The sequence below is a fragment of the Fistularia commersonii genome, chromosome 12 (assembly GCF_037954325.1).
Source record: "Fistularia commersonii isolate RoL2024-O1a breed Wild chromosome 12, RoL_Fcom_v1.0, whole genome shotgun sequence".
In the NCBI taxonomy this organism is placed as follows: domain Eukaryota; kingdom Metazoa; phylum Chordata; class Actinopteri; order Syngnathiformes; family Fistulariidae; genus Fistularia; species Fistularia commersonii.
In genome coordinates, this window is record NC_141295.1 from 6,330,279 (window position 1) to 6,348,227 (window position 17,949).

A 17,949-nucleotide genomic window follows, 5' to 3' on the forward strand; every position below is an offset into this window, starting at 1 on the left:
CCTCTTGGCGGCAGGGGGAGCAGTGGCAGCAGGGGGGGAGACGAAGGCCACGATGCCCGGCTCCGGGACCGTCGTGTCTCTGGGTTTGTGCAGCAGAGGGTTGGACTTCAGATGGTACCAGCCCCAGTGGATCAGACCCAGACCAGTGCCCATCACTATCAGAACCTTGTAGTTGTTCCACACATTCCTCACACCCATGACTGACTGACTCACACACACACACACACGGGGGAGAGGTAGAGGATTTGTCAGTTCAAATGAGTTAACCAAGGAGACCATAAGGGCCAGGCGAGGGGCAGCTGGCGCTTGGTCTTTGACCTTCTCAGTGTTTTCCTTCAAGAGGTTTGGTTTGAAATCCCGGTGCTCACAGGTGGAGCATTCGGTCTCAAGGTGAGGGACGTCAGGCCAAAAAAGTGACAAGACACACTAAATTGAAGGTAAACTCATGAAGCTGCATGAGAAGTTAGCCTGTTAGCCTGCTAACAGACGGCTAGCCTATCTCTTAGCCGTCTGCTAGCAGCATGCTAGCCAACCTCTTAGCTGTCTGTTAGCCACCTGCTACCGGCTTCCCGTCGACCGCCGGTTACAGACGGTTGCCCACCTTTGACGCCATTCAGAGTCTCCATATCAGGAGCCCTAAGCCGATAAAGTGAAGCTCCGCTCGGTTGGAGCGAACAGATACGGGAGCGGCCGCAAAACTCACCGCCGCTAACCTTCACGCAGCGGTAGCGTCGTCTCCGGCGTCCGCCATGATGGTGGAGCCACTGAGCGGCGCCGGATTAAGATCATCTTTCAACCTTTATATTATTACTTGGAAGCTCAATTATCACAAATTAATTCATATAACATGTATATGAATTATAAGTCATGAAAGACAATACCAGGTGTCTCCAGTCGATTGAAACAAAAACACAAACAGAGTTTGTGGATTTTTACTCAGGCAGCAATAGAGACACTCGTTTCGGTTTTTTCTTCAAATCTTTATTGTCTGCAATGATTTAACAGGACAAATTGCAAAACAATGACGTCATGGGTCAGAGGTCACAGGCTGCAGGTTTGACAACAGGTTTGCCCTTTGAGAAACTCTTCTGGGTCATATTTTCTTATTCTTCCATGAAGCAAAACATTTCCTTAACTTTCTCTGAATCCTCCACACGGCCGATCTGGCGATTGTTTATGGAGATATATCAGATTCCTGGTTAACAGAAAGACCAGCTGAAAGTGACAGAACAGACATTTTAGAAAAGTATTAAGGAAAAATCCAGACGTGTGTTGATGTTTGGCTTCCTGCTGTATTTCTCCACTACTAAACATAGTAAAACAAATAATCCAACAAACTTTAAAAGGCACTTGAATGGGCTTCCTGAAGGGGCAGGACTTCCTCTGAAGGTGCGGTGAGGTTCTGCATGCACGTCCACCAGGAGGCGACCGAACGCGGAGGTTGGTTAAGCAGATGACTGAGGGGACCGGCTCAGTCTGGTGCCACGGCAACCAGGACCGAATCAGAGGAGGGACGATGACGGTGCTGAAGATGATGGTGGAGAGGGCGGTGATAAAGAGGGAAACACAGCCACAGCCATGTGTAAATAAAGTTTTTGTTTTATTTGCAAACACAAGCTCTTGATTCATATCAACACACACATACACACACAGACGGGTGAGGAGGGTCACATGCCCGCCTCCGTCCATCCGGGGTCCACCCCGAGACACTGATGACGGCATCCAGGTCGTCACGAAGATCAAGCCGGTTCCCCGTCCCTTCGGGCCAGAGGGAAACATCTAGAAGGTCTTCCAGCGGATGGCGGACAGGATGGCGTGGATGAAGTAGAGCAGCGTCGTCACGTAGGAGAAAACCTGCGGGGCGACCGCGATGACATCGTCAACACGGCGGCCGGGGGCCGGACGGAAGAAAAGCTCCCGAGAGACTCACGACGGCCGAGATGTCCAGCTGGTAGTTCTGGAAGGTCCCGCCGTCCCTCATGAAGATGGTGACGGACGCCAGCGACACGGAGCAGCTCAGATACAAGATGGCCGCCAAGCCGTGGTAGGCGAAGTCCTGAGGGGGAACCGCGGAGACGGACACGAGTCAGCGGCGAGGGCTCCGAGGAGCCCGGCGGCGGGATTCTGGAGGGGGCGGAGACTCACAGCGGCGGCCCAGCCGGCCTTGTTCCCGTGACCCCCGCAGGCGAAGATCAGCATCCAGATGAAGGTGAACACGAAGCAGAAGACCGAGACAAACATCAGCCAACCCTGGGGGTTGGGAGGGGTCACCAGCGTGCAGGAGACCAGGATCCACACCAGCCCGCCCAGGACCTGCACCCAGATCACAGCGGATCACACCTCCAGGGCGGCCTGACATTTTACGATGTGGAGTTTTGCACGTGTCATGCCGTAACTCCGTTGTTGTTTTTGTTACCGCTGTTGGTGTCTCTCCACGTGCACGTCATTTTTATTTGAGACATTGTTATTGTCAGTTTCTGTTCTTATCCTTGTTGTTGTTGTCATTTTAACTCTGTTCTCACCCTTGCCGGTTATTTTTCCTCATTCTGTTGTCTATTCTTATCCTTGTTGTTCAATTTCTCTGGATATCTTTTGCTATCGTTTAATTGTCTCTTTTATTTATCCTCATATTTCTGGATGTTGTCGTTGTGCTGCAACAAAATAATTTCAATAAAGTTTTTTATCTTATACCTTATTCAGATTGTTTTGCTGCTGAAAATAAGACGATAGTAAACCATGAGTAATTAGTGTAGTTATAATAATATCAGATAAAGAATAACGCAGTAATAAACGTTGGAAAACAGCAGTAATAATCATTATTGTAAAACAGGCTCCAGTTTGAATCGCGACTTTAAATTCTTTCATGGGTTTCACATTAAAAACACTTTTTTAAAAACATTCCAAACTTTTCAACCCAAAACACGTGACTTTTTCCAGCTAAACCTTCAGAGTCCGACGGGTGAACTTCCGGTCGGTCCCGGTCCGGGTCCCGGTCCAGGTCCCGGTCCGGGTCGGTTCTCACCAGCTCGGGCAGGTAGAGGATGTCGGGCAGGGTGCTGCAGAGGCGGAGGCCGGACGGGAGGCTCGGCGCGGCGCCGGTGCTGGACGCCATCCTTCGCCGCTCCACCGGAAACGCTCCGGTCGGGCACCGGTCGAGCGCGCGGGCCGTCGGTGTTTGACCCGCGCGCGTCGCCGTGGCAACGGGCAGCGACACCGGAAGGGCGTGGCGGGCTCGGTGACGTCACGCCCACGGTTATTAACCTGCACCTTGGATGTTGTGACCGGGTCCGATTCGGTTCGGCGGAAAAAGCCGTCCGGTGCACGCTCTCACCGGAAGTCTCTCATCCGTTCATCAGCCGCTTCACACTTCCGAGGGTAAACAACCGACCAGACTGAACGGCCGACACACACCCACACACCGATCCGGTGTCCCGCCGACACCCGACCCTGCACACACACACACACTCCCAATTACACGTGCACAGACTAAAGCGCGCGCGCACACACACACACATTGACACACTCCCATGACCACACACACTCCAACATAAACACCCACACACCCCTAACTACAATTGGAGACTAAAGCGCTCACACACACACACACACAGTAACTCCCAATTACACGTGCAGAGTCTGAAGCGCGTGCACACACACCCACCCATAAATACACACACACACACTCCCACTATGTTAAGATAAACTTTATTGACAAAGTAATTTGCCCCATGGGAATCAATAAAGTTTCTTATTTTATCTGAATTACATGAGCGGACTGAGCGCATGCGCGCACATAGACAAACACACACACTGACAACTCCTATAAACACACACAGACACACATACTCACACTTTTACACTAAAGTGCGCGCATACGCAGACACACACACACATAATTACACGTGCACGAACTAGAAACGCATGCAGGCATTGACACATTGACACACACACACACTAGCTACAATTGGAGAATGAAGTGCTCGGTCACACACACACACACACACATATAGATTCACTCCCAATGACACGTGTACAGACCAAAGGACACATGCACACACACACACAGACATTGAAATTGACCATTGACACACTCCCAACTACAATTGCAGACTAAAGCCCCCACACACACTCTCAATTACATGTGCACAGAGTAAAGTGCACACAATAAACACACGCGCGCGCGCGCACACACACGCACGCACACACACACACACACACACACACACACACACACACACCGGCTGGTGGTATAGTGTGTGTGTTTCTAAAAAGGTTCTAGAAAGTAAAAGAGTCACAATGTTTGAAACAAAAAGTAAGTAAGAAAAGATTCATCAGGACATCTTAGAATAAATGATATAAGTTTATTCATTTTCACTCTTTCACAGCAAAGTTTGAAAGCAGGGCTAAATAACTTTTCAAAGAAAAGACACTCCATGCTGCAGATCCTCGGACAAAGTGTTATCTGGAGGTGAAGCTGAGGTGAGGAAACCCGGAGATAGAACGTGTGTTTACACGTTAGCGCCATGCTAACATGCAGGAAGCATGTAGACCAAATTAATGTTTACCCTGTAGCACCAGGCTAACATATAGGTAGCATGTACACCAAATTAATGTTTACCTTGCAGCATCAGGCTAACATACAGGTAGCTTGTAAACCAAATTAATGTTTACCTTGTAGCACCAGGCTAACATGCAGATAGCATGTAGACCAAAATAATGTTTACCCTGTAGCACCAGGCTAACATGCATGTAGCATGAAGCTAAAACTCATGTTTACATGTTAGCATCTTACTCTCATGCAGGTGGGATAAAAAGAATTCTTATGTTTGCTCGTTAGCACCAGGCTAACGCCAAGGTAAGACCGCGTTTCAGCTTGAGCCTGAACTTCACCGGCCGGTCACGTGATTCGTGTTGCCACAGCAACAGGCGGCGTGAAGCTGGATAAACAAAACAAATACACAGGGAGGGTTCAGTTCCACAAAGCGGTAACCCAAGCTGACCCCCCCACTCACACACACACCCTCCATTGTCCCTCTGACATCTTGGTCAGGTGACAGGCGGACAAGCTGCGTTACATAATCTCCCTTCCATCAGCAGGTCCACGACGTGAAGATGACAGGATCCACCTGCCATCCACCTGCCGCCATGACGACATCAGGACGGGAACGAGATACGAATTCACCATTAATTACGAGTGAAATTGGCTGCAAAAAGTGAACCCAGACATCAGAAAAGGTCTGAGTTTTTAATTATTTGAAAGAAGCCTTCTGATTATTATAAATGATTAAATAAAAGCAGGGAATTGGTAGGGATGAGCTGGAAAAATGAGCACTACTTGTTAAAATTGATGACAAAGCAACTCAACTAGGGACAGTGAGATAACATCAACAAAACGACAACCACGGAAATAGGTTAAATAGTTAAATTTTTGAAAAATGCCTGCAAATCGATAAGAAAAAAACAAGACCTCCATAAGTCAAAGAAACTACATTTCCCATCAGGCCACAGCTCCGACGTCACGTCACTGCTACCTGGATTGCGCAATTGGCTGGCGAGTCCGGAGGAAATACGGTGCCCCGGAAGCGGGCGGATCACCGGGAGCGTTCCCGGTAAAGTGGACGGTTTCCCGTCATCGCCGGGACCCTCTCCGGCCGGATACCGGCCGAAGGTGCCCGGTTCTGCCTCCCGGTTCGGCTACATCGAGAAGAGGAGAGGGAGAAAGGTCTGGTTCGTACGGCATTCTGGGATTGTAGTTTTTCGTGTTCCCGCTCTTCCGGGTTCGGGCTCCCCTCCCCGGTTCTGCCGGGATTCGGTCGGTTTCCCAGCCTGGGAACGGATTATTCCTACCTTCGCGCCGGGCTGTGCCTGGGGAAGAGATGGCTTCATTTCCCGGGGGAAATGCGAGCTGTTTTCGCCGACGGGAAGGGGAACACGGCGGCGACTGCCCGGCCTCCAAACATCGGTCGGTTCGTGTAGCGTGTTAGCAGAGGGTTAGCTCGGCTCGTCGCTGCTTTGTTTGGATCCACCGCACCGGAAGTGACCAAAGTCCATGGCGGCGAGCGCTTCCGTTCACAAGCGCTTTGGAACGGGGCAGATTTTTCACCGGTACCGGACGGGCAGGGGCGGAAGCTGGCACCGACTTCCGGTTGTGTCACTTCCGCTTCCAAGCCGGAAGTAAGCGTGTTGTAGTTTTCTGTGTGAATCGAACACATGTCGAGGTCGTGGTCAGTCTCATGAAATTCAGGCTTATTCATCAATAATTGGATGGATTTGAATCATTGAATATTGGCAGGCATCGATGCCACTAATCTGAGTGAAAAAATGTGAAGAATGAGAGATAAGCTTCCAAACAGGAAACTTAGTTATTTTGAGTTTTCCCTGCTCGACCTGATTCGCCGTCATTTCCTCTTTTGCAGGGTCATGTGACGAGGCGCTGAGGAAGAGGAAGATGCCCCGATGCTGCCCGCAGGTTCCTCGCGCGGCGTGGCAGGCGATGCTGCTGGTGGCGGCCACCTTCTGCCTGCTGCTGCCGCTGTGCTGCCACCGCCTGCTCTACTCCTACTACTTCCTGCGCTCGGCCTACCTGGACCGCGCCAGCGACGCCGTCCTGCGGGACAGCCTGGGCCGCGGGCAGGAAGCACTGCGCTTCTGGAAGGATGCCGCCGCCGCCGCTTTGGACTTCAGTGATGTGGCGCCGGGTCCCGAGCTGCTGGTTACCGTGGTGACGGTGCAACGGAAGGAGGGGCGGGACTTTCACTACCTGCTCCAGGTGATGCGTCGGCTCAGCGAGCTGCTGCCCGGCTGCGGCGGGCGGCGCTGCGCCGAGGTGCTGCTGTGTGACGTGGAGGGCGGGGACACGGGGAACCAGGACGCCAAAATGCTGGAGCGCCACTTCCGGGTGGTCCGACCCCCGCCGGGCGATTCGGACGGCGAGCGGCCGAACACCTTCGAGAAGGAGAAGCGGGACTACGTGTTCTGCCTGCGGCGCGGCTGGGAGGTGGCGGCGGCGCCGCGCCACGTGGTGATGCTGGAGGACGACGCCCTCCCGCACCCCGACTTCTTCTTCGTGGTCAACGACCTGCTGTCTCGCCGCTTCGCTCGCCGCTCCCTCTACATCAAGCTGTACCACCCCGAGCGCCTGCAGCGCTACTGGAACCCTGAGCCCTACCGCCTGCTGGAGTGGGCGGGGCTCGGCGCCGTGGCGGCGGCGACGCTGCTCCTCGCCCTCTCCCACTGGAACCCCTGCTTCCTGGCCTTCACGCCGTCGCCCGCCCACTTCCTCTTCCTCACCCTCTACTTCATGGCCGCCGCCGAGCTGCTGGGGCGCCACTACCTGCTGGAGGTGCGGCGGCTCTCCCCCCAGCTGTACGCCGTCGCCCCGGCAACCGAGTGCTGCACGCCGGCCATGCTGTTCCCGGGGAACGCCTCGCTGCGCGCCGCCGCCTACCTCGACGCCACTTCCTGCTCCAACGGGAACGCCAAGGACATCGTCCTATACCGACTGAGTCGCTCGTTGCCGGGGGAAACGGCCCACAGCGTGGAGCCCAACGTGGTCGCCCACATCGGCGCCTTCTCCTCCGTCAGGCCCAACCCCCTCCACCCCAGGCTGCTCTGAGGAGCGTCAAACCTTCCGTGATAAAGTCCCCGACCCGACCTCCACGTCCATCAAGTGCCTCCATCTTTTCTCGCCGGGCAGAAGATAAACCCCCAGACATTCCTTCCTGTCCCGACGCCGACGCCATGTTTACCTATCTGTGTCTCCTGCCAAATGTGACGAGTTTGGTTTCCATGACAACTTCAGACCACATGGAAATATTAGCATTAGTGAAGTGTGCCATCGATAGAAAACGTGACCTCGATGCCTTTTGGAGTCTCCACGCCCCCAGTGGACGCGTCCCGGAAGGAACCGGAGTCCTGGACGCTGAAGGACCAAAGAAGAAGCCGTCAGAGGAGACGCCTGGAGATCAAGGAGGAACCAACGGGGAGCGAGGAGGTCCATGTTCAAGAAGAATCTACAGAAGAGGAAGGAGATGATTAGCTGGGTTTTGTTTTGAAAAGATCCCAGCGACCAAAAGGAAAAAGTGTGCGAGGCCGGCGGCGGCGACCACCAATCGGACGAGGACGCCGCGTCCCGATTATCCGCCTGGCTAGAAGACCCGTTTGCGATACATTCAAAAGTTAGCGTGTGCGTGTTTTGTTGTTTTTCCACCTGCTGGCAAGAAGATGCTGGATCCTCGTTAGCTGATCAGCTAACGATGCAAACAGATCTCCGTGAAGGAGCGCAGTTCTAATCTCAAATGCTGTTTCAACAGGTCCACCTCACATGCTGCCGTTAGCCGCGGCTAGCTACTGCTGTGTTAACCTGTAAGATTGTGTTGCTACTGGATGCTATGATCACTGCGAGTTTAGCTTTACAGAGTCCTGGGATTGACCCTCCACCAAGCAAACCCGTGATTGGCTGCATTTAGCGTTGGCTAATTGAATCTACCAGCAGCACTGCTAACATATTCATTCATGCTGTCATAAATCCCCAGTAGCATGTTCCCCAGCTCCTGGGTAAGCTAACAGAATCAGATCTCTGTAATGTCTCAACACTGATAAGGGGACGTTTATTAGCTTAGCATAGCATGTTTGGTTCCAAGCTGAACGGACAGGTGTCCTACTGAATCCTATACATGTTTCATGCTAACGCCCAATGTTTGAAGTGCAACACTTGATGTGCTGTGATAGCTTTGCATATCCAATGTTAAGGGCTGCTAAATCTACAACCCTCCCAGCTTCTTGCTGTACATTATTTAAATGAGGTTATCCGAGTGATGCTAACCGTTTTTGATGCTCTGCTGTGAGTGAAAACAAACGCTTTATTGGGAAAATTTGAGTTAAACGACAGGAAGTAGAAAGAAGCATTGATCTTTAAACGGAAAGCTAATGGAGACAATTGGGCTAACAGGGCAAATCAAGCTAACAAAGGTAAAACGTGTTTTTTCAAACTTAAAATGTCTCTTAAACAAGAGCAAACTTGAAGAACATTGAGATGGAGTTCCTCATGGGTTCCCCGGCTCCTCCTGGGTTCCTCCTGGGTTCCCCGGTTCCCTCCAGTTTACACTTTGCTGTTCGATTAAAGACCTTCTTCCCTTGAACTTTGTCCTCGATTGTCTTCATGGTTCTGCTTCCTTGAAGGTCCCGTCACTGTTTCAAAGACACGTCTATCCGAGGAACCCTCCTCCTCTGAAGGCCAGAGGTCATGGAGGACGTTGACTCAGGAACAGACCTAATCGGACGTTCCTCCTCCTCTTCCCCTGTTACCAAATGTTTCCGGTGAAGTTGACATAGAGCTCTGCAGGGGCCAAAACGCACCGCGGACGCCGGATGTGCCTGTGGCTCTTTGGCGCCCCCTGGTGGCCGGCGAGGGAAGTGATGAACACGAGCTCATTAAAAGTTCACTCTCTGACCTTTGACCTTTTCAGTGGTTTTGAACCTTATCAACATCTTCCTGTCCTGTCAGCCTTTCTTTTATGACTCTCAGGTCCTTCATAAGACCAGTTTTTAAAGTCTCATTTTATTTTTCATTTCATGTTTTACAATTTTGTATCTTTATCTATTGTCTCATACTTATGATATTTTGTTTTATTTTATTTTACTTCAATGGTCATGTTCTGTTTTTTTTTTTTAATTTTATTTTTTAATTGAACATAAATAGTATAAACAGGTATACATATGTACAAACAAACATGGCGAGGTAGAATTGAATGCCAATGAATCAACTGGGGGTGAGGAAGCAAGACATAAGTACATTTGTTCTGTATGTAATCACTTAACTGTACAAGTTAACAGTGTTAAAGGTTTGTGAGAAATGTTTAGAAGAAAAAAAATGTAGGAAAATAAATTGATGAATAAATAAATATATAGATAAGTTTTTAAATAAATTAATAAATAAATAAATTACAAGGGGAATATGATATGTATTTAACTTGGTGGCTCACAAGGAATCTCAGACACCAAACTGTATATTATTTGGTTTTTGGATTTTTCCATAAGTTTTTTAATATAATCCTAAGTCATTTACAAAGAACTTAAAATTGGGGGAACACTTTTGCATTCTGTTTTTGTGAATGAAGAACTTGGCAAGGCCTAAATAACATTGACACAGAGTTCCTCTCTTTTGTTGCTTAAAAGTAAACCAAATGTTATGTCATCTCTTGAGAAGGAAACTGGTGACGATGGAAATTAGTTATTAATCCATTTTTGAGTTTTACCCCTAGAGTCCTGTAAATTTTTTTTCTGAGGTTTGTGAGAAATGTTTAATGCTACACAAAAAGAAAGTAAAAGAAAATAATTAAATAAATAGATAGATACATAAAATAAAAAAATAAATAAGTTAAAAAAAAACAACTTGCAAGGGGAATATAACATATCTTTAACTTGGTGGTTCACAAGAAATCTCAGACATCAAACTGAATATGATTTGGTTTTTGGATTTTTCCATAAGTTTTAAGTTTTTTTTTATATAATTCAAAATTGTTTTGAAAGAAAGTAAAATTGGGGGAACACTTTTGCATCTGGTTTTTGTGAATGAAGAACTTGGCCAGGCCTAAATAACACTGACACATAGTTCCTCTCTTTTGCTTAAAACAAATGTTATGTCATCTCTTGAGAAGGAAACTGATGACGATGGAAATTAGTTTTTAATCCATTTTTGAGTTTTAGCCCAAAAGTCCTGTACTTTTTTTTTAAAAAAGGTTTATGAGAAATGTTTAATGCTAGACAAAAAAGTAACAGAAAATAAACAAATAAATAGATAGATAAATAAAATTTAAAAAAATAATCAATTCGGGAAAAAAAAACTTGCAAGGGGAATGTAATATATATTCAACTTGGTGGTTCACAAGAAATCTCAGACATCAAACCGAAGGAAACTGAAGGAAACTGTTGACGATGGAAATGAGTTTTTAATACTCTTTTTAAGTTTAATCCCAAAGTCCTGTACTTTCTCTCAGGAGTGTCTCCGGTCTTTAAACGCACCGCTCAGTTTCCGCTCCGCCTCACGTGATGCGCCGTGAGGTGTTTACAGACTCACCAGAAACACTGGTGAAAAGGAAACCCTAGAAACAAAATGCAAATAGAATCCCTTTTAAACCCCGCTTTTGTTGATTTTATTCAGATCGTGTTGTTTGAAAGGTTTTTTCTTACCCACTTGTGATTTCTCTTTTGACGTATCTCGGAGGGGAAACATAAGAACTACAAAAATGGCAGTCGGGTCCGGGTGGCTTATTTCTGGAAAACTTCCCTCTCCTTTTAATTTGTTTATGTTAATTTGTTTATAATTTGTTTCCGTCCCGCTCCATTCTTCCGCAAGCCGTGTTTATTTATCCATAAGTGACGGAAAGTCTCCAGAAACGTCGCGGAGTTTCCCTTTTCCAACTTTTCCGAGCGACCCTGAACGCACCACGGGTCCATCTGGACGGACCGCCTCCGCGGAGGATCCGCTCCCGGTAAACTAGTCCGTCCGGAGGCGCCGTCGGTACAGCGGGCAGGATGGCGGACGGAGCCGGTACCGACCACCGAACCGACGGAGGCAGTCCGGCCAGGAGCAGAGAGGTGGGGGCGCGTTAACGGTTGTTCACATGACACCAGAACCGGAGCCCGTCCGGGAGCTTCGCCGAACCTCTCCAGAACTTTCCAGAACAAAATCTGTTCGGGATTTCTGCAGACGTTAAATGTTGGTGTCACTCATGACGGGGTCGGAAGAGGAAAGTTACAAGAAAGTGACTTAAAAATGCGAAAATTAATTAAAAAAAAAAAAGAAATTCAAATCTCGCGGGAACGGTCGGGGGTCGCGGACCGAAACGCTCGAGGCGTTTGGCCTCGGAGACCCCGGAAACACCACGGTCACGTGACCGCCTGGTTCCAAGACTCGTAAAAATACTTAGTATTGGAAACGTGTGTTTACTATCTGTGCGTCTCACCTGTGTGTGTGTGTGTCTCACCTGTGTGTGTGTGGACTATCTGTGCGTCTCACCTGTGTGTGTGCGTTCGTGTGTGTGTGTCTCACCTGTGTGTGTGTGTCTCACCTGTGTGTGTGTGGACTATCTGTGCGTCTCACCTGTGTGTGTGTTTGTGTGTGTGTGTGTGTGTGCGGGTGCGTTATGTATGTGTCTCACTCGTGCGTGTGTATGTGTCTCACCTGTGTGTGTGTGTGGACTATTTGTGCGTCTCATCTGTGTGTGTGTGTGTCTCACCTGTGTGTGTACTATATATGCATCTCACCTTTGTATGTGTTATGTATGTGTTTCACCTGTGTGTGTGTGTATTATGTATGTCTCACGTGTGTGTGTATGTGTGTGTAATGTATGCGTCTCACCTCTGTGTGTGTGTTATGTATATTTGTCACCTGTGTTTGTACGTCTCACATCTGTGTGTGTGTGTGTGTGTGTGCATTATCTATGTGTCACACCTGTGTGTGTGTGTGTGTGTGTGTGTGTGTGTGTGTGTGTGTGTGTGTGTGTGTGTGTGTGTGTGTTCTCCAGGACGTGGATCTTGCTGCTGCCTATGTTTCAGATGCCCAGTTCAACAGGAACATCTTCTTCGACTCGTCTCCGCAGGCAGTCAGGTGACCCCGTCAGGTGATGCGGTCAGGTGATGCGACCACTCCAGGCTGCTCTGTCTTCATGTGTGTGTGTGTGTGTGTGTGTGTGTGTGCAGGTTGTATCTTCTCTATAACCACTGGGCTCTCCAGGTCCTGGTCTACGTCTTCATCCTGGTGGACCTTTCGCTGGCCGTGTTCGAGAAGCCCGCCGTCGTGCCGCTGCCGCCCTGGGTATGCTAACATGCTAATGAGCTACATGCAAGGTGTCTGGGCTCATTTGAGGAGACCGCTAACTTGGTTAGCTTAAGTTGCTCGGTGTTAGCATAGGACGATGTCACAGTAGTGAGATGATGCTCACAGATGTTTTCTTTGCTGTTAGCCGCTAATGATGAATTGCTAACCCCAGCTTGCTAACTTCATCTTCCTAATTCACCTGCTAACATAGTCCATTTTGGTCGTAACCACAACAGTTAGCCAACACCGCTGCATACTCCAATGCTAAGTAGCCGTGGTATGCTAACCCGAGCGTGTTCTCCAGGCCACCATGCTGGTGGAGCTGTTGTGTCTGCTGGTCTTCTCCGCCCGCCTGGTGCACTACGCCAACGTGATCCCGCGCGACAAGTTCTGGAAGGATCCCAAGAACATCTGTGTCATCGTCATCCTGGCGGTAAACACTTCCTGTTTTCTGTTTCCAAGATAACAAGGTAATGCTAATGACAACGGCAGTAAGGATACTACCTAATAAACCATAATTATGATGTCATCGCTCCAATCGGACCAATCAGGGTGCAGGCTGTCAGGGCAGGAAGGCACTTCCTGTCCGTATGCTTTCACTTCCTGTCGTCTCGGGGGCGAAATGCGGTGGTTGTGAAACGACCTTTGACCCCAACAGGCGTTTCCTGTCACGACCCAGCAGGGCCTTCGGTTGCCATGGCAATGCCCTGTTTCTTTTGCTGACGCTGCAGGAAGTAAATGTAGCAACTTGACAGTTCTTACTTTGTGTGTGTGTGTGTGTGTGTGTGTGTGTGTGTGTGTGTGTGTGTGTGTGTGCAGCTCACTCTGGTGGATATGATCATTTACGGCGCTCTGACCGCCGCCGGCTGCACCGCCGTCCGCTGGTCACGTGTCCTTCGCCCGTTGCTGCTGGTCAACGTCACCGAGGGCCGGCAGGTCAGTGATGTTGTCCGCCAGTCACATGACCTCCGCCATCTTTGATTTCGGCAGATAAAAAACTTAATTCCACACGTTTCACGAACTTTTCTTTGCGCCTCCGAGCCGAAAAGGCTGCAGTTCCTCCTGCCGCCACTAGATGGCGTCAGTGTCTGGGAGAGAAGGCATCTCTGACACGCGTGTGTGTGTGTGTGTCTGTGTGTGTGTGTTGCAGCTGCGTCGTGCGTGCCGTAGCATCCGTAACGCTCTCCCTCAGATCTTCTCCGTCTTCCTGCTCTTCATGTTCAGCCTCCTCATGTTCTCCCTCATGGCGCTGAAGCTGCTGGGCCGCCGGTACGTCCCGGAGTACTGCGAGTACTGCGAGTACTACCGCTGGTACTTTTACTCCTACTGCGAATTAAAAGTAAAAGGCGCCACCTTTGCTCCTCTCAGCGGCCTGAAGACCAACGACGGAGCTCCGTACTTCAGCAGCTACCTGGACGTGGTGTTCGACCTCTACGTCCTGGTGACCACGGCTAACAGCCCGGATGTCATGTGAGCGCCGACCTTTGACCTCCATATGTAGGGACCGTGCAGGCTCCGCCCACTCCCCTCTGGAAACAGGAAGTGATGCGCGTGGTTTCCCTCCCAGGATGCCGGCCTACAACTCCAGCCTGGCCTTCGCCTTCTTCTTCATCGTCTACATCCTGATCAACACCTACATCTTCATGTCCGTCTTCCTCGCCGTCGTCTTCAACAACTACAAGAAGCACCTGAAGGTCCGAGTCGCCGCCTGAGAAGCTCAGGTCCTGACCGAAGCTCCTGCTAGCTGCGCTAACCCGGGGTTCTGCCGTTTCCCAGGAGGAGGTCCGGCAGCTGGTCCGCTCCAAACGCCACAAGATGGTCCGGGCCTTCGCCGTCCTGCAGGAGGGCGGCGCCGTGACCCGTGACGCCTGGACCCGCCTCCTCCGCCGGGTCCGGCCCGGCCTGGGCGCCGCCCACCGGGAGCTCCTGTGGAGCGTCTCCGACCCCCAGGGCTCAGGAACCCTCGGTGAGATGGACCTTCTAGTTTCTGTCAAGGTTTGACCAAAAATTCAGAAAGTTTCCGAACGAACGGAGATATCGGACAGTGATTCGAACATTCAAACGACTCACCTGAGGAATCGCTGTGATTGGCCGCCGCAGGGAAGGAGGCCTTTGTGCAGCTCGCCGACCTTCTCAACATCGAGGTCATCGCGCTCAAGTCCAGGCCCCACCCCCTGCAGAGGCTAAGCCCCGCCCTCTACGGCTCGCCGCCCAGCCGCCTCCTGCGCCGCTTCGTCCAGCACCGGTGAGGCGGCGGCCCCTCGTCGGACAGCGTTTCCGTGCCGACGGGTGATCCAAAGTGTGTGTGTGTGTGTGTGTGTGTGTGTGTGTGTGTGTGTGTGTGTGTGTGGTCCAGGGCCTTCGTGGTCGCGTACGACGTGATCATCCTGGTGAACGCCGTGTTCATCGGTCTGGACGAGCAGAACGCGGCGGTGGCGTCCGCCGAGTGGGCCTTCCTGGCGCTCTACCTGCTGGAGATCCTGCTGAAGCTCTACGTGGTGGAGCCACGGACCTTCTTCTCCAGACACAGCTTCTGGAACTGGTCAGGCCCGCCGCTGCTCCGCGCCGCCTCCAGGACGTCCTCCTGAAGGTTCCTCCTGAAGGTTCCTCCTGAAGGTTCCTCCTGTGCCCGCAGGTTCGACACGGTCATCGTGGTGTCGGCGCTGGTCGCCACCGTCGCTAACGCCGCGCTGCAGCTAGGTAAGTTACTAGCGGTTAGCCGACCGTCAGCCGGCGCCGCTCGCACTGACCCCTTTCTCGGTTGCCGTGGCAGCGGGAGGTTACACCAGCAGACAGATCCTGGACATGGTCTTCATCCTCAGGGTTCTCCGCCTCATACGGGTGGTGGACAGCATCAAGAGGTATCTCCTGCTCGCCGCTCAGTCGCAGCTTATCAACCTCCTTATGAGTGTCTGTGAAGGTTAACCTGTGTTTACTACAGCTTGTTAAGAGCTACATAACAAAACATGTTCATGTTAATTACGCTTTGTTTCTTTTTTATTCTCTTTTATAATGACATTTATGAAACACACTTTAAGCATAACAATTTTTCATAGTTTCATAACGTTTATTACTGTAAATTTATTGCAAAATGTTTAGTTTTTAAACAGTTTTTTGACATGTTCTTTGATTGTCACAAGCTAATTGCAGTTTAAGACTAGTTAATTCCAGTTCATGGCCAGTTTATTGCAGTTAATGACTAGTTAATTGCAGTTTATGGCCAGTTAATAGTTTGTTAATTGCAGGTCATGGCTAGTTTATTACAGTTCATGGTTAGTTAATTGCAGTTCATGGCTAGTTAATTTCTGTTCATGGCCAGTTTATTGCAGTTAATGACTAGTTAATTGCAGTTTATGTTCAGTTAGTAGCTAGTTAATTGCAGTTCATGGCTAGTTAATCACAGTTTATGGCCAGTTAATAGCTAGTTAATTGCAGTTCATGGCTAGTTAATTGCAGTTCATGGTCAGTTAATTGCAGTTCATGGCCAGTTAATTGCAGTTTATGGCCAGTTAATAGCTAGTTAATTGCAGTTCATGGCTAGTTTATTGCAGTTCATGCTCAGTTATTTGCAGGCCATGGCTAGTTAATTGCAGTTTATGGCCAGTTAATAGCTAGTTAATTACAGTTCATGGCAAATTTATTGCAGTTCATGGTCAGTTAATTGCAGTTAATGTCTGACCCGGGTCGGTCTGCAGGTTCCGTACGATCATCAACACGCTGATCCGGATCGGGCCGGCCATCCTGACCTTCGGACAGCTCATCCTGGTGAGCGACGGGGGGGCGGGGCTTCGGCGGCGGCGCACAGGAAGTGACGCGCCGCGCTTCCCGCCCAGGTGGTGTACTACGTGTTTGCGGTGGTGGGGATGGAGCTGTTCCAGGGCCGGATCCGGTTCCTGGACCAGCATCCCGAGCGGAGGGACTGCGGGAACCCCCTGCTGAGCGGCAGCGCCTTCGCCCAGCTCAACTACTGCAAGAACAACTTCAACGACGTGGCGTCGGCCTTCATCCTGCTGGTGGAGCTCACCGTGGTCAACCAGTGGCACGATATCCTGCACGCGTAGCCGCCGCTCCGGGTCGGGCCGCACGCCGGGGGCGGGGCTTCTTCCTGCTTCCTTAACCAGCTTCACTCCTCAGCAGCGGTTTCGCCGCCGTCACCCACGGCTCGGCCAGGATCTACTTCATCTTCTTCCACATCGTGGTCGTCATCGTCATCATCAAGTCAGTGCCGCTCACGCGCGTTATCGCTAATCGCTGATAACTATAACCTGCTAACCGTGTTTTTAGTCCTTTCTCCGAACGTAACGGGTCGTTGCCGGTCGTCTTCGCGATGTGTCCGAGCTAACTAGGATGGCTAACGCTAAGGCGCTAGGTTGTGGGTTCGGACCTGCTAAAGCTAACGGCTAGCCCGATTCTGCTGGCCGTGGATGACCTGGCTTCCCGCGGTGCCTCAGCATCTTCGTGGCGTTCGTGCTGGAGGCCTTCTTCGTGGAGTACTCGGTGGAGAAGAGCAACCTGCAGACGTCGCTGGAGAAGAAGATCGCCGAGCTGGAGCTCGCCGTGGCCCAGTAGGTCTCCCGCCGGGCGCCGTCCGTCTCCTCGGCGGTCGGCGGACGGCCCACTTCCCGCTTCATCTCCCGATCCAGGGAGGCGGAGGAGAACCTGGTGGACGCCATGGAAACCGCGGAGTGCGAGCCGGACGGCGGCCGATCGGAGAGCGGCGGCAAAACCGGGCTCAGATTCAAGATCTCCTCAAAACGTGAGAAGATCTCCTTCCTGCTGCCTTCACTCTGAGGAGCTCCAGCTTTGGAAGCGACAGGAAGTGTCCAACCCGTCTGCTTTGTTTCCAAGGTTACCGCACGGTGGACGCCCTGCTGCAGCGCATGTTCGAGGCCGACCTGGACGACGGCGACGACGACGACGACGACGACGACGAGGACAGAGGGAACTTCGTCAACCCGACGTTCGGAGCCGGGGAGGCGGGGCTTAGAGGATCTTAGTTTGAAAATCAGTTTTATTTTGCTATCCAGCACAAACGGATCAATATTTTTCACATAAAAGGGTTTTTCAAGGATTCTTTGTGTTTGCCGTTTGTGACCTTTGACCTCTGAGAAGGCCAGGTTGGGGGGGCG

At 50.8% G+C, this 17,949-nt stretch overlaps 3 protein-coding genes and 1 long non-coding RNA gene across 6 annotated transcripts; 2 read left to right on the forward strand and 2 right to left on the reverse strand.

Annotated features, from left to right (window-relative positions):
* Nucleotides 1-1,732: 1,732 nt before the first annotated feature.
* LOC147228607 (myelin and lymphocyte protein-like) lies at nucleotides 1,733-3,974 on the reverse strand. Its single transcript, XM_086156697.1, has 4 exons — nucleotides 3,023-3,974; nucleotides 2,146-2,313; nucleotides 1,931-2,056; nucleotides 1,733-1,854 (listed from the first exon to the last, which is right to left on the reverse strand). The coding sequence occupies exons 1-4, from the start codon at nucleotides 3,110-3,112 to the stop codon at nucleotides 1,780-1,782; spliced, it is 459 nt and encodes a 152-aa protein (XP_086012823.1). The 5' UTR covers nucleotides 3,113-3,974; the 3' UTR covers nucleotides 1,733-1,779.
* Nucleotides 3,975-4,341: 367 nt separating this feature from the next.
* LOC147228608 (uncharacterized) lies at nucleotides 4,342-5,842 on the reverse strand. Its single transcript, XR_015106935.1, has 2 exons — nucleotides 4,672-5,842; nucleotides 4,342-4,618 (listed from the first exon to the last, which is right to left on the reverse strand). It is a non-coding gene; the product is annotated as an uncharacterized LOC147228608 (long non-coding RNA).
* Nucleotides 5,560-9,140, forward strand: pgap4 (post-GPI attachment to proteins GalNAc transferase 4). 3 transcript variants are annotated; one of them, XM_086156692.1, is made up of 2 exons: nucleotides 5,560-5,722; nucleotides 6,417-9,140. In XM_086156692.1, exon 2 carries the CDS (start codon nucleotides 6,449-6,451, stop codon nucleotides 7,613-7,615), a length of 1,167 nt encoding a protein of 388 aa, XP_086012818.1. In that variant the 5' UTR covers nucleotides 5,560-5,722; nucleotides 6,417-6,448; the 3' UTR covers nucleotides 7,616-9,140. The 3 variants fall into 3 exon arrangements, with proteins under 3 accessions (XP_086012818.1, XP_086012819.1, XP_086012817.1); XM_086156693.1 differs by having other exon boundaries at nucleotides 5,566-5,727; XM_086156691.1 differs by having other exon boundaries at nucleotides 5,718-5,962.
* Nucleotides 9,141-11,479: 2,339 nt separating this feature from the next.
* On the forward strand, nucleotides 11,480-17,891 carry tpcn3 (two pore segment channel 3). Its single transcript, XM_086156682.1, has 19 exons — nucleotides 11,480-11,598; nucleotides 12,528-12,610; nucleotides 12,703-12,817; nucleotides 13,125-13,253; nucleotides 13,640-13,756; nucleotides 13,971-14,089; nucleotides 14,189-14,290; nucleotides 14,388-14,514; nucleotides 14,597-14,786; nucleotides 14,921-15,065; nucleotides 15,177-15,362; nucleotides 15,456-15,520; nucleotides 15,594-15,681; nucleotides 16,516-16,585; nucleotides 16,654-16,864; nucleotides 16,948-17,038; nucleotides 17,272-17,385; nucleotides 17,464-17,576; nucleotides 17,669-17,891. Exons 1-19 carry the CDS (start codon nucleotides 11,536-11,538, stop codon nucleotides 17,815-17,817), a joined length of 2,277 nt encoding a protein of 758 aa, XP_086012808.1. The 5' UTR covers nucleotides 11,480-11,535; the 3' UTR covers nucleotides 17,818-17,891.
* The last annotated feature ends 58 nt before the right edge of the window (nucleotides 17,892-17,949 follow it).